The sequence below is a fragment of the Patiria miniata genome, unplaced genomic scaffold, assembly GCF_015706575.1.
Source record: "Patiria miniata isolate m_02_andy unplaced genomic scaffold, ASM1570657v1 HiC_scaffold_15, whole genome shotgun sequence".
Taxonomy (NCBI): Eukaryota; Metazoa; Echinodermata; class Asteroidea; order Valvatida; family Asterinidae; genus Patiria; species Patiria miniata.
Window position 1 is genome coordinate 3,652,792 of NW_024037053.1, and position 12,053 is coordinate 3,664,844.

Genomic DNA, 12,053 nt, shown 5'->3' on the forward strand with positions numbered 1-12,053 from the left:
ATTATGGGTAGGAATTCGAGTATCTGGACAAAAAAAGAATGGTGGAAATGTCAAAATGTAATGCAAAAGTAATTTTGCAAGTATCACAGAGAGAATATGGTTTTTTTAATTACACATCACTGTGGTTTATCTGATATATGACAAAAAATATGACAAAAAATCACCATGAGAATCTTAAGAGCCATTGTGCAAGTCCAATCGTTTCTTCTGACAATCATGTCAAAGTACGTCCGTAAAAACGTCCTGTGCATCAGAATCAATTATGACTAAATTATGGAGTTCTACCATATGTCTTGGTTCATTTCATTAATGATATGTTTTCTTTTTTTTATTGGGGGTTGGGTGGGGAGGGCTGTAGCATTACCGGGGGGGGGGGGGGGGGGGGGGGGGGTTGGAACTGGGGGTCATGTTCCAGTATGCCGAGGCCTCATGGTCTGGGGCATTGAATTCATGGTCTGCAGGTAATTCTGCAGGTTGTGGGTTCGAGTCCAGCCTGTGGCTATGGTGCGTGTGCCCTTGGGCAAGGCACTTTGTCACTCATTGCTCCTCTCCACCCAGGAGTAAATGGGTATCTGCGAGGGCAGCAATGGTTTTTGTGATTGATTCTAGCTTCATTGCGCCTAGCAGGCAGCATCGAGCTGTATACTCCCCAGGGAGCTGAGATGGTATTTGGAATATCTAATTGGCCCAATGATCAAGGGTAATAATGTAAAGCCTAATCTTAGTTAAAAACGCTATATAAGAACCAGTTATTTTTATTATTAGTGTAACCAAACTTGATTCTAATACCCTTTATCCTAGGGATTTATGAAAACTGAATAAAATAATGAAAAAGAGTGCCCTCTAACGTCAAGAGGTCTCCCCCCCCCCCCCTCTCCCGGCCCCCCACCCACTGAAAAAAATTCTGGCTGCGCCACTGGCGAAGAGAGGAACTAAACCTCTAAACTTCCCTGATTCTCTCATTTGACATTCAAGCCATGCCAACTCTTTTTTTGTTAACTGTTCACAAAATGCTAGGCAGGCAAATCACATTAGGCCTCACTTCCCGTCTTTAATTATTGCTGGTTGCTGCCAGTTCTGAGAACTTTGAACAAATAAAACCACTTTTTTAAGAAATGGGCATTTACAGCATTGGGTAAAACATATTTGAATATCTAAGCTTGGATTTGTAGTTAAACCACAAATGGTCACTTCCGACCATTTTTTCGTAGTGTTTGCGATTTCAAATATTTAAAAAAATGATAAAAAGCAATATATTTTTTTGAAAACCAAAAAGACAAAAACAAATCTAAATCATCCTTTACACAATTTCTTACTGTACAAGCATGACAAGCAACATATACATACAAAATGCAAATTCATAAATGCAAGCAATTGCCTAAATTATTGGAGACCTATGTTAGCCATAGGGTATTTTTTTATATTCCTCTGATTTTGTTTTACGAATCGGGTGCCTGTTATCAACTTTACAAAGAACTTGGTACTTCACAAACAATGAAAAAAAGAAAGGTTTTGAATGTCATTTGTAAGGAAGTTTCAAAAATGAAACCAGGCTATAAAACAAAACAGATGTCATGTTTATGACGTTCATGAAAGATGCAGTTAATTCACCATAAAGCTACAAAGCTCACTGCACACACATGAATTGTTGCACTGATGCGCCGATGTGGTAGTATTATCGTGCAAAACTTTATGAATAATCTGTAGAGCAACTTTGGGGATTTGAATTTTGGGTTTTTTTTTTTTTTAACAGGTACCCGTTTTTTTTTCAATCTGGTACCTGGTTCCAGTACTACCCGTTAATGCGCACCCTTAAATAGGCTACAGTTCATCAAAGCTACATATACATTGTACATGTGCATACGTACTGTGTACAACTTGAAGTTGAAGGCCAGACATGCACGCAAGTGTGCCAGGGTTGGACCATATTTATGATAAAACCAGCCATACATGTACAAATATCTGATGCCAATAACTCGCCCTTGATAAAAAATGGTCTATTTAAGTAAGCAAATTGATTTCAATCAGTCAATGCCGTTTGAGATATGAATGTGAGTTCTTGAAATACTATGCCATTTAACCAGTTCAAGTCGGATGACTTGTATACATGTACAAATGTACACGCAAAGGTTTTGCAGTATTCAGAACGGATGAAGTATAAATACACAACGCGCGAGGCCGGAAATATCTGTCTGCCACCCTCTCGCAGCGAGCAAGGCCGAAAGCTTCAGGTGTGCTTCCATCGAGGTTCGTGAAAACAATCCCGAGCCTGGGTCGGGTCAATGTCAAAATAATCCCGGCGCGAACTGTTAAATCTATCTTAATTTGGTTTAAAATAAATTTCATTGAATTATTGTTTTTTCGTGAATTCATTGGCTTCGCACTCATGGCCAACCTCTCATTGAAGAGATTTGTTTTCCACAAGTTAAGTAGAATAACCAATCAAGAGGTCTAGAATAAAACAACTTTGGAAGACATTTAAGACTCCTCAAAAATGAAACAGTGGGACTTGATGCTCCTTTGAACATACTCCAAAGAAAATTTGACTTTTGATCGTTTTTTAAAATATTCCTCTTCCGTAGAGCCAGAACTTTCATCTCCATCATTGGCTTCGTCGTCGTTTCTGTACGAAATGTCATAATGTGTGAAAGGCACAAAGTTGGCAGGTTTCCCCTTGCTTGGGTGCCTTTTACGTTCACTGTCAAATTTGTGTCGTTTGTGCTTTTTGTGTTTCTTGTGCCGGCTGCGGCTGGACTTGACCGACACAAAATCGTTGCTGCTGGAGGACTTTTCGCGATCGTCTGCGGTGTTTCTGCGACTGATAACCATTGTTAAGTGGAGGCCGGAGCTATGCGCATCCTCGGATGGCCGTCTGATCTTGTATCCCTCACTGCCATCTCTGCTGTCACTGGATTTATGTTTTCTAGAAAGCGTCGTCTTGTAATGATGATGCTCGTGGCTGAGCTGTCTCGTGCTGTACTCGGCCCATTCACTTGAGTCAGAATCAGTGGCACGTTTAGTCTTGACCTCCCAGTTACCTCCTGGTTGTCCGCTCTGCTGGGCATCATGGCCAGAACCATCCTCTTCTGTCCTTTGTCTCTTATTGTCTCTGTGAGTATCCATGAGGTAGGTCTGGTCGCTTCTCTGCCTCGAGCTACTCCTAGAGTGGGACTGGACGGAATAGGTCAAACTAGATGATGCCGTCTTGTTGCCGTCCCTTGAGTAATCGTCCATTGTAACACTGCTGTCTTTGTTACTGCTTCTCCAGGTGTGGTGAGATGAGGAGCTAGATTTGGATCTAGACCTCGAATGTGGCCTTTTGTGATGCTTTTGTGAAGTGTGCGCCCCTTCTTTTGGCTGGTGTGGAGCCTCTTCGTGTTCTCTTTTGGCACTCTTGGAGTGCTTGTGGTGTCTGGAATCTTTGTGCTTCTTCTTGTGTGAATGTCTGTAGGATTTTCCGGCATGGCTGTGCTCGCCAGTCTTACTGGAGTGCTGAGTCAAGTTTTGTTGCTTCTCCTTGTGGTGGGAATCTTCCGTGGTGTGCTTTCTCTTCTTGTGTCGTTTACCGCCTTTTTTCTCTCGTCTTGAATCTGTCCTGTCCTGATCTTCCTCCGTGCTGGATGACAACAGCATGATGCACTCTGGAGTTCTTTCTTCGTAGGGTTTGACGACCCCTACTATCTCAACATCACTGTCGTCGTCACTGATAACGTTCTCCTGATCAGTCCTGCACTCTGTTTTGACTTGGGTAAGTTGATTGGAGGAGATACCTGATGGACCGGCCTGGTCAGGATCAAACTGGTGAGAGGGGGGCGGCTCTGGATTGTGAGTGCCGGATAGGTCAAGAGCTTCTACCTGCTCACCATGAGCTTGGGAGGAGCTTGAGGAGGCACTGTCTGATCTCAGAAGGCTTCTCAACGTGGGAATTTCAATGACCTCGTCATCTGAAGACAAGGTGATGACATCGTTGTAGTCAGTACTGCTTTGGAACGGGGGGATTGGCTGAGAGGGCTCCTGCTGTGGCAGCGGCTGTAACTCGCGCACGGCTGCTAAATCATACTGCGCTATCTGATCATAGGTGTTCATGTCGTAGGGGGAACGGGCAAAGCTGACAAACTCGTGGATGAAATGCTCCGTCTGGCCGTACAAGAATGGGCGCAGGTGTTCGTGGAACTCCTCCGTCTGCATGTGGACGTTGGGAATCAGCGACAGGATGTACTGGGTCATGAACGTCACGTGGTCCTCGCCCGTGAACAGGATACCGAGCTCCCGACGCAGCCAGGGCACCAGTCGGTGGGTGGTGGCAGGATTCTCGCTGAAGAACTCCGGGGAAATGTCCCGGAAGCGGGTGAAGCGGTTGGAGCCCATGTGTCTCACCCAGAGGCCAGCTCGGTAGATCATGCGCCGGCGTTCAACGGCAGCGGCTTCGAGGTGGACCTGTTGGTATAAAGAATGGAAATTGTACGTTTAATTTGCAAAACACTTACTTGTGTAATTTTCTTGGCCCAAAGATGCACACTTATCTTGGTCTAGCAGCATAATGAAAATATTAAACAGGAGAATTTGTATACGTGTACAATGTTCGTGGTTGACACAATACGTAGTTTCTGATCATTGCAAAAATGTATTTGAAATATAGTCCTGGGATGGGATCACCATTTCTAATGTTCCAATTAACTTTTGGGAAATTTATCAACAGATCTTGACTATTTGTCAAATCTTTACCTGGTGGGCACGCCGATAGCGTCTCTCAAGCGCCCGATTTCGCCTCCAGGTCAACTGCACCCTGTGTTCTTCCGTCAGCGTGGTGGAATAACGGAACCGTCTCCCTTGGCCATCTGTCCCAAACGACCCAGTGTCTGTCGGCTTGAGGTGGTACTGATCGTAGACGTCGTTGGACACCACGTTGTGTATGATAGACTTGAATGTTGTCTTGCACAGCGGGCAGGTGGGTCTGACTTTCGACCACTCCAACAGACAGACGAAACAGAAGGTGTGGAAGCAGGCGTCGGTGAAGGCCTTGTTGTTGACTTTGCCCAGGCAGATGGGGCAGTTACCGTCTGGGGAGTTGCTCCGTGAGGATGAGCCCCCTTCTGCATCTGCATTCGATGGCAACAGATGCTCGGGGGTAACAGGCGGGCTTGCCATCTTGGACTGCATTTATTGTGTTGGGCTCAGCATTTCCAGCTAAACATCTCAGATCTGCAGAAATAATCAATGAGGTTCTTTGCTTAACTCAACTGGTATTTTGTTTTACATGGCCTAACTGCCCGCTATTAATTACTATCATGACCTTGTCTTATAAAGGGGTCCTTTACATAATTTACATATAACTACAATTACCTCTTTTATTCATTTTTACGAAAGTTGTAGCTATTGTGATGGCCATGATGGCTCATTTGGAACATTGTCAGTGAAAATGGAAAACCCATCCACCATCTTGAAAAATTCAAATTTCGGGTTTTATTTTTTGTTTTGTGTTGTTTTGTTTTGTATAGTTTTTTGTTTGTTTGGTTTTTATTGTTTGTTTGTTTGGTTTTTTTTTTGGGGGGGGGGTGGAAGTGCGACCCTCTTCCTTTGGTAAAAAAAACCCTGGACAAACATAACGAGCGAGATACTACTACTTTACTTCTTTAATTAAACTTAGGCTACCCCTAACACAGTTAGTCATCTAGTGTCTGTAGACGTGACAGTGATCAGTGATACACAGAATCAACAATTTTATTTCCTTTTTCATGTTTTGTATTCTCAATTATTCCTATTCCTAAGGCTAATGACATGAATGATTAAGTCATTTTTTAATAACTTCTTGTTTTGAACAAAAAAAACAAGAGTAGGACGAGTACGAGTTTGGCATGACTGGCGGGTAGGAGCCTACTGTTGAGTTCACTTAATACGGATAGACTTGGGAACGAGTTGGCTTGGACTTGATAGCCCTACCGGCCTATACCGCTTACGTTGATCGGGGACGAGTCGACTCAGGACGGGCAAAATACGACGGGTCTAAATCAGTAAATGTAACGAGTATAACTCGACACTTACGCAAGTTACGGTGAGGAAAGTTATACAGCTGGCGTGTTAAAAGATGCAGCTTTGTCGTCAAAAGATCCTACACGAGTAAGACACTTTCACTGTTGTAATAATTAAGTAACTACATCGTGAAAACTCTGAATAAAATGCTTCCGCAGTCGTCATTAATTGTGTAATCGACTTTTTCACTGAAAAGGCTGGTCTGGTGCCTGTACCGCCCGCCGATCATTTACGTGTGTCAGACAAACAGGCCATTGTGAAACAGACGAACATCCTTCGTGAATTCTAAGACTCTCTCTGATTGGTGAGAAATTCCCAGCAATGCCCACAGCAGCGAATCAGAAATGCCTGTGTATGTGTAAGTCTGATCTCGGTGTTTGATGTCACACAGGTTTGTTTATGCACGAAGATGATGCGGCAGAATTGAAATGTTTGCTGAATGAAATATTATTGAAATAATGTAGCAGCAGGACTACACTAGGAGCTAGCTTTTGCATTCGGCTGTTTGGTTGTACTACGAGCATTCAAGAATACGACTGTTCGGGATAAATCATGATTCACTTCAGTAAACAGAGTCAAGATATCATTGTTTCTTTGGTGAGTTTTGTTTAGATTAGGCATTATCTTTTTCATTTTGTCATAACTATATACACAAACCATTGAACTTTTGGAAGAAGGCCCAAAAGTAAACTGAATTATATTTTATACATGTACTAAGAATAATCGTTTTGAAAAGAATGTTGCATTCGGACACTGCTTTTTTTCTTCATATATCATCAATGAAAGTCAGTCATTGCAAAAATGATGACATTGATTGACAAGACATGAATCTGGGACTGAGAAACATTTCAAAAATTGTTTTGACTCTCCATAGTCTTTGTACACAACTGCTGCAAATGGTGTCATGTTGCAACATTCTTTCCATACGCATACCTTCTTGTTGGTAGAATAACATTCCTGGTAGAATTGGACTTTTTTGGAGATCAGTGTTTGTTTGACAATTACCGATTACTTGTTAAATACGTTTACATGTATTTTTACATTTGTTTACCCAGGTTTATCAAATAATTAAGTATCATGACCATATATCATGTCATCTTCAGTGTTGATTGCTGTTCTTAAATTATATCTATTTTTGTTGGTTGTATCCCATTTTGCATATTTTTTTGTTTTGGAAATTTGTATTGGCTAACGTTATTTTTGTGTATCTTAAACATCATTTTTTTGTTGTAATCCTTATTTTCATCTTCACCTAGGTTCTTGCAATTGTCGTTTTGGCAGTGTGGGCCCATGTCATCATCGCTGGAAGGACCGCAGCCCTACGGGTGTACCCAGAGCTTGGTCAACCACCTGCCTGAACAAAGACTCCTTGCACTAGTACCCCCTCAATGGTGAAAATGAGCCCGAGTACCGGCTTTTGAAGGACCATTGGGCACCATACCGGTGTGTTTTGCTTGTTTAAACAATGGACAGTGTGTGTGGGAACCAGCGAAGTGTCCTTCACAAGCTCTCCTTGCTGGAATCAACAGCGCCCTCTGTTGTACATGCACCGAGTCCTCAGGTGTGTGTTTGACACATGAAGACAGCAATGAATTCAACCCATCGGTTCATCAAAACCAACAAAGTGTCCTTCACAGGCTCTCCTTGCTGGACTCAACAGCGCCCTCTGTTGTACATGCACTGAGTCCTCAGGTGTGTGTTTGACACATGAAGACAGCAATGAATTCAGCCCATCGGTCCGTCAAAACCAGCAATTGTCCTTCCTTGCTAGGTTCAACAGCGCCCTCGTTTGCTGATTCACAGTAATGCTTGACACTTGATGACAGCCATGATTTCAGCCAACAGTTCCATCTGTGATTTGCTCTTCGGGGAAGTGTTCATCAAAAGAATGACTCACTTCATCATTAATCAGTCAATATCTGAGTGACTGTTGCTGATGAAATTTAGTATGTGCAAGATGATTAGAACATGTACATGTATGTGCAAGATTGAGTTTTGCCCGTCACATATGTAGTTTCATGAGCACTATAAACAGTGCTGTTGGAGAGCTTGCGTAGAATTCCCAAGGTTGCAAGGGTGGGATTTGAACCTATGACGAAATCATGTACATTTTGTCCACTGGGCCCTTGAAGATTTTTGAGTGTTATTTATGTTTAAAAATCCAATTAATGTGTTTCTTTGGAAATGTGTGTTTTGTAGCTGATGCTTCATGAAGAATAAAAAAGAAATTTGCAATGAACACATTTATGAATTGGTATTCCAGCATTACATTTTGTGTAAATTAATCATGTATGTATCTCTCTAAGATGCACTAGTTGAGAAATATGTGGTGTGCCTGCATTTGCATTCCAAAGAACAGTTTTTCTGTTGGAGTGTAAAATTATATCAATGCTACATACAGTATTCTTTGTGTAGTACATGGAAGGCTTATATTGTATATAAGTGTGTAAATATTAAAGGCAGAATTTGAATTCATGCATCTATGTGCATACATGTACAATGTATGTGATGGACGTAAAAAACGAATGACGACGATAAGTACATAATGTACATTCACGAGCACGCTTATAACGAACACGGTTAGGACGAGAACACGGTTGCCACGAGTATAATATTTCATCAGTCCCTAACACAACGTACGCATTTCTACTGGAGAAAATTGGCTTAATACGAGCTCAGCTGGGTTCGCATGAGTACGCGGATGCGATGTATGTTGGTCACGGGCGTCGCTTGAGTGGGTGTGGTGTGGGGGTCTGACCCCCCCCCCCTTTTTCTCATTTTGTTGGCACAATTGTGTCTTTGACGGCAAATATGCCGCGACGAAAAGTGCCACTTATGGCTTATAGTGCCTCCCCCCTTTCGCCCCACTTCTTGATTTGATTCGGTCGGCTGACCGAAAAAACCTGGGGTACCTTTCATCCAGCACACGTTATGGCCTGTCGGTAAAATGTTGTCACACCCCCTTTCAAATTGGTCTGTCCACGCCCCTGATCGTATTCAATACTTGTTTGTTTATCATTAATCAAAAATTCCTTGACAATACCAACAAACCACACGTGAACAATACTTGGGCCTCTTTACGATTTGTGGAAATTGTACGGGGATTTGACATTAGTGTACCGTTGAATATCTCATAGACTAGTGGTGTGTGAAATACCAATGACATAATGATTATTTTGGGTCATTCGTATGGTAGCCATTGTTGAGCAGTCAAGCATCCCAAATGTAATGGAGGAGAGTTTTCAATGAGTCTCCAAAAATATCGCAAAAGATCCGGTCTTTAATGAGCGGCTTTAGTAACGTTTGGCTGAACGCATACAAAAGATGACGTACGATTTACGTCAGTCCATTGAAATCTTGCCATTTGTTTATCGTTATTTTGTCAACCAATTCACCTTGTTATTTGACGTAAGCCATTTGTTTGTCCCATACAAAGTTTGTTTTGTTGTAATTACTCTTTACCATATAAGCTCAAACGCGTGATCCCAGATAGGGAGAAATATCGATCATAATTATAATGAACTATTCAGGACTATAGTATCGTGAACGGCAAAATAAACCGAGGTAAAGTGAACACTGACTGTCTTGGAAACAAAATCAAAATATTTGTATACCGCCCGAGGAAACGAATGAGCAGTTTCTTTTAACGCTCTCCGCACAAGAATAGTTCAGACAAAAACAACAATTCTCTTTGTTACCATGTCCAGACCAGACACATAAATTGACGTAAATATTTGTGGTATCCACGGCTGGAAATTTACGATAAATCAATGAGTTTCGTGGCACTGTCGGGTGCTTTGTCAAGTTCAATGTCGCTTACATAACTTGCACGTTCCTTTTTGTCACCTAGACGCTCGTCCGGTGTGTATTACGATCATGTGTTGATGGATACTTTTTCAGGTTTTTATTGGGTATGTTCCGTAGAAACTATTCGAACTATTTTGAAAGTTGTAAATTATTGGAGAGATGGAAACAATTATGGCCATTGTTTCGGGTTACTCGTTAATTATCAGGGTAAGACAAACAAACAAAAATCTGAAGAAACGCAGGCCCTTGTCAAAATGTATTTACACCCAAATTTCCTGTTGTCACGTGACGCCGACATGTATAAATGGTGAAAAGAAAGCGCTGATCGTTACAAATCCATGGATGGTTTGAAATGTCTCTTAGCTAGGCTTTCCCAATTTTGATACTTATTTTCCTGCTGGGAGTAGGCCTGTACTTTGACCTGCCAATATGAAAAGCGGGGTTAAATCACACAGTTACACAATAGTGTTTGTCATCTAGCTACTGTGTGACAGTATTTGTGCCTGGTTCAAGCTGGTACCGTCTCTGCTAGTCAATTAAACAAATACAAAGAAATAAATCTCTTTTTTTCGTACAAGGAATTCCAATATTCTTTTGTACAAGCCAGGGTCAGGGAACCGACAATATTCAGGCTTAAATTTAACCTTGGGAACTCACCAAGCACTTCAGATTATTTGTTCTACACTTTAAGTTCACATTTCAAACAGAAAAGACTGTTTTGTATGCACTTGGTGTTGCTTCGTGCGATACTCGTATTAAACTCGCACTCAATCCGTACGAATGCGTACGACGTCCTATACGCAATACGCCTTAGCTATATATACTCCTGCTGTCAACACGATTTTAATATGTGAACAATATGGTGGTAGTTCCAGATACTTTTACATAGACATCAGACATTAATCCGATCGGTAATGAAATTAAATTTTAGTGTCGACTATTTTGTTCAGTTCAAAGTTTCGGCACTGAGAAATGGCCATGTGAGACTCGCTCGCTGGTCAAGTAGTAACACGTCTGCACTAGTAATAATTATTAGGGAGGTCGTGGGTTCGAGTCCCACCCGATCAATTTTCTTCGCAAGTCCTCTTCCAGGGTATATACACATCACATTGGAGATTGGCGAAAACCTAACAATGAAAGAAATTCACGGACGATTTGGGTAAACCTTGTAAATAATTAATATAACATCCAAGCACATTGGTGTCTTAATTAGAGCCCCAAGAAAATGTACTTTCGCGACCCCTCAATTAATCAAATCTTTAGTAGCGTCCGCGACGTGCGTCGTTGACAACTGTACGAAACAAAGATGAGCATGGAGGCCAACATTAATGATCTTTTCATAGCTTTAATTACCCCTACTCAACTCAACGGTTCTGCTTGTCTTGTCACAAAGGGAGATGAATGGGTTTAGATGTTTAATATGGAATGATTGAAGCGATGTCCGTATACAGTGAGGTTTATTCAACGTCTTGAGATATTCGTCATGACTTCGAGTTGCAAAGTGGGTGCGTGAGTTCGAATGCGTTGCGTTCAAGCGAGACCGTACTACGTGACTCTTCAGCTGATTTCAAACGCACAAAATGTTTGAGCATTTATTAATTATTGTCTTCCTTTTGAATTGTTGGTTCTGTATGCGGTGTTTTTTTTCCTTTTTCGAGAGCGGGGAGCATTTTCTAATTTCAAGTGTTGTCTCAATCATGCGCACTGTGTGCCAATTGGACATTTTTTAAAGCTCCAGCAGGAGCTTCTGCAAGCCATTGGTGTCGGTCGGTTGCCGAAAAATTTACCAAAAATATTTTACAAAAATTGAGCAAATGCCATGCCGTCGTCAGTAAATGAACTCTAAAAATTGTTTGTAACAATTCGTAAAGTTGTTTATGGAAATTTTGTAAGAGGCGAGATATATGTGCAGTATTGTTATAGCCACGTGGTATCTTCTGTAGTGGTTGGACGGTATCCAGAAGGAGAAAATGACAATTGACGAAAAGTATGGTGTTCCATATTATGTGCCTTCGGCATCGCATTTTTTTCGCCAGAGCTTATTGTGCACTCGCACTGGTTTAAATCGGCCGAGTTATTCTAACGTAGATGAAACTGGAATATATTTTTGCAATTTTTTTACTAGTTTGTCTTAAGTATACATGTAGTATCTTAGTTGTTAAATATGGTATGTGTAATATTTGGACATATTACATGTGCTACCTGTACTATACAAG

The 12,053-nt window shown here is 41.5% G+C and overlaps 1 protein-coding gene and 1 long non-coding RNA gene across 3 annotated transcripts; one reads left to right on the plus strand and one right to left on the minus strand.

Annotated features, from left to right (window-relative positions):
- Positions 1-1,031: 1,031 nt before the first annotated feature.
- Positions 1,032-6,208, minus strand: LOC119722466 (E3 ubiquitin-protein ligase Topors-like). 2 transcript variants are annotated; one of them, XM_038192599.1, is made up of 3 exons: positions 6,052-6,208; positions 4,726-5,202; positions 1,032-4,437 (listed from the first exon to the last, which is right to left on the minus strand). In XM_038192599.1, exons 2-3 carry the CDS (start codon positions 5,158-5,160, stop codon positions 2,479-2,481), a joined length of 2,394 nt encoding a protein of 797 aa, XP_038048527.1. In that variant the 5' UTR covers positions 5,161-5,202; positions 6,052-6,208; the 3' UTR covers positions 1,032-2,478. The 2 variants fall into 2 exon arrangements, with proteins under 2 accessions (XP_038048527.1, XP_038048528.1); XM_038192600.1 differs by having other exon boundaries at positions 6,043-6,203.
- Positions 6,209-6,347: 139 nt separating this feature from the next.
- Positions 6,348-8,274, plus strand: LOC119722467. Its single transcript, XR_005270448.1, has 2 exons — positions 6,348-6,627; positions 7,287-8,274. It is a non-coding gene; the product is annotated as an uncharacterized LOC119722467 (long non-coding RNA).
- The last annotated feature ends 3,779 nt before the right edge of the window (positions 8,275-12,053 follow it).

Bases quoted from the DNA above. Each gene is read 5' to 3' on its own strand.
- LOC119722466 (XM_038192599.1), bottom strand. From the start codon at position 5,160: ATGCAGTCCAAGATGGCAAGCCCGCCTGTTACCCCCGAGCATCTGTTG. The intron at 4,438-4,725 runs GTAAAGATTTGA...TTATACCAACAG, and splicing joins GCTATCGGCGTGCCCACCAG to GTCCACCTCGAAGCCGCTGC.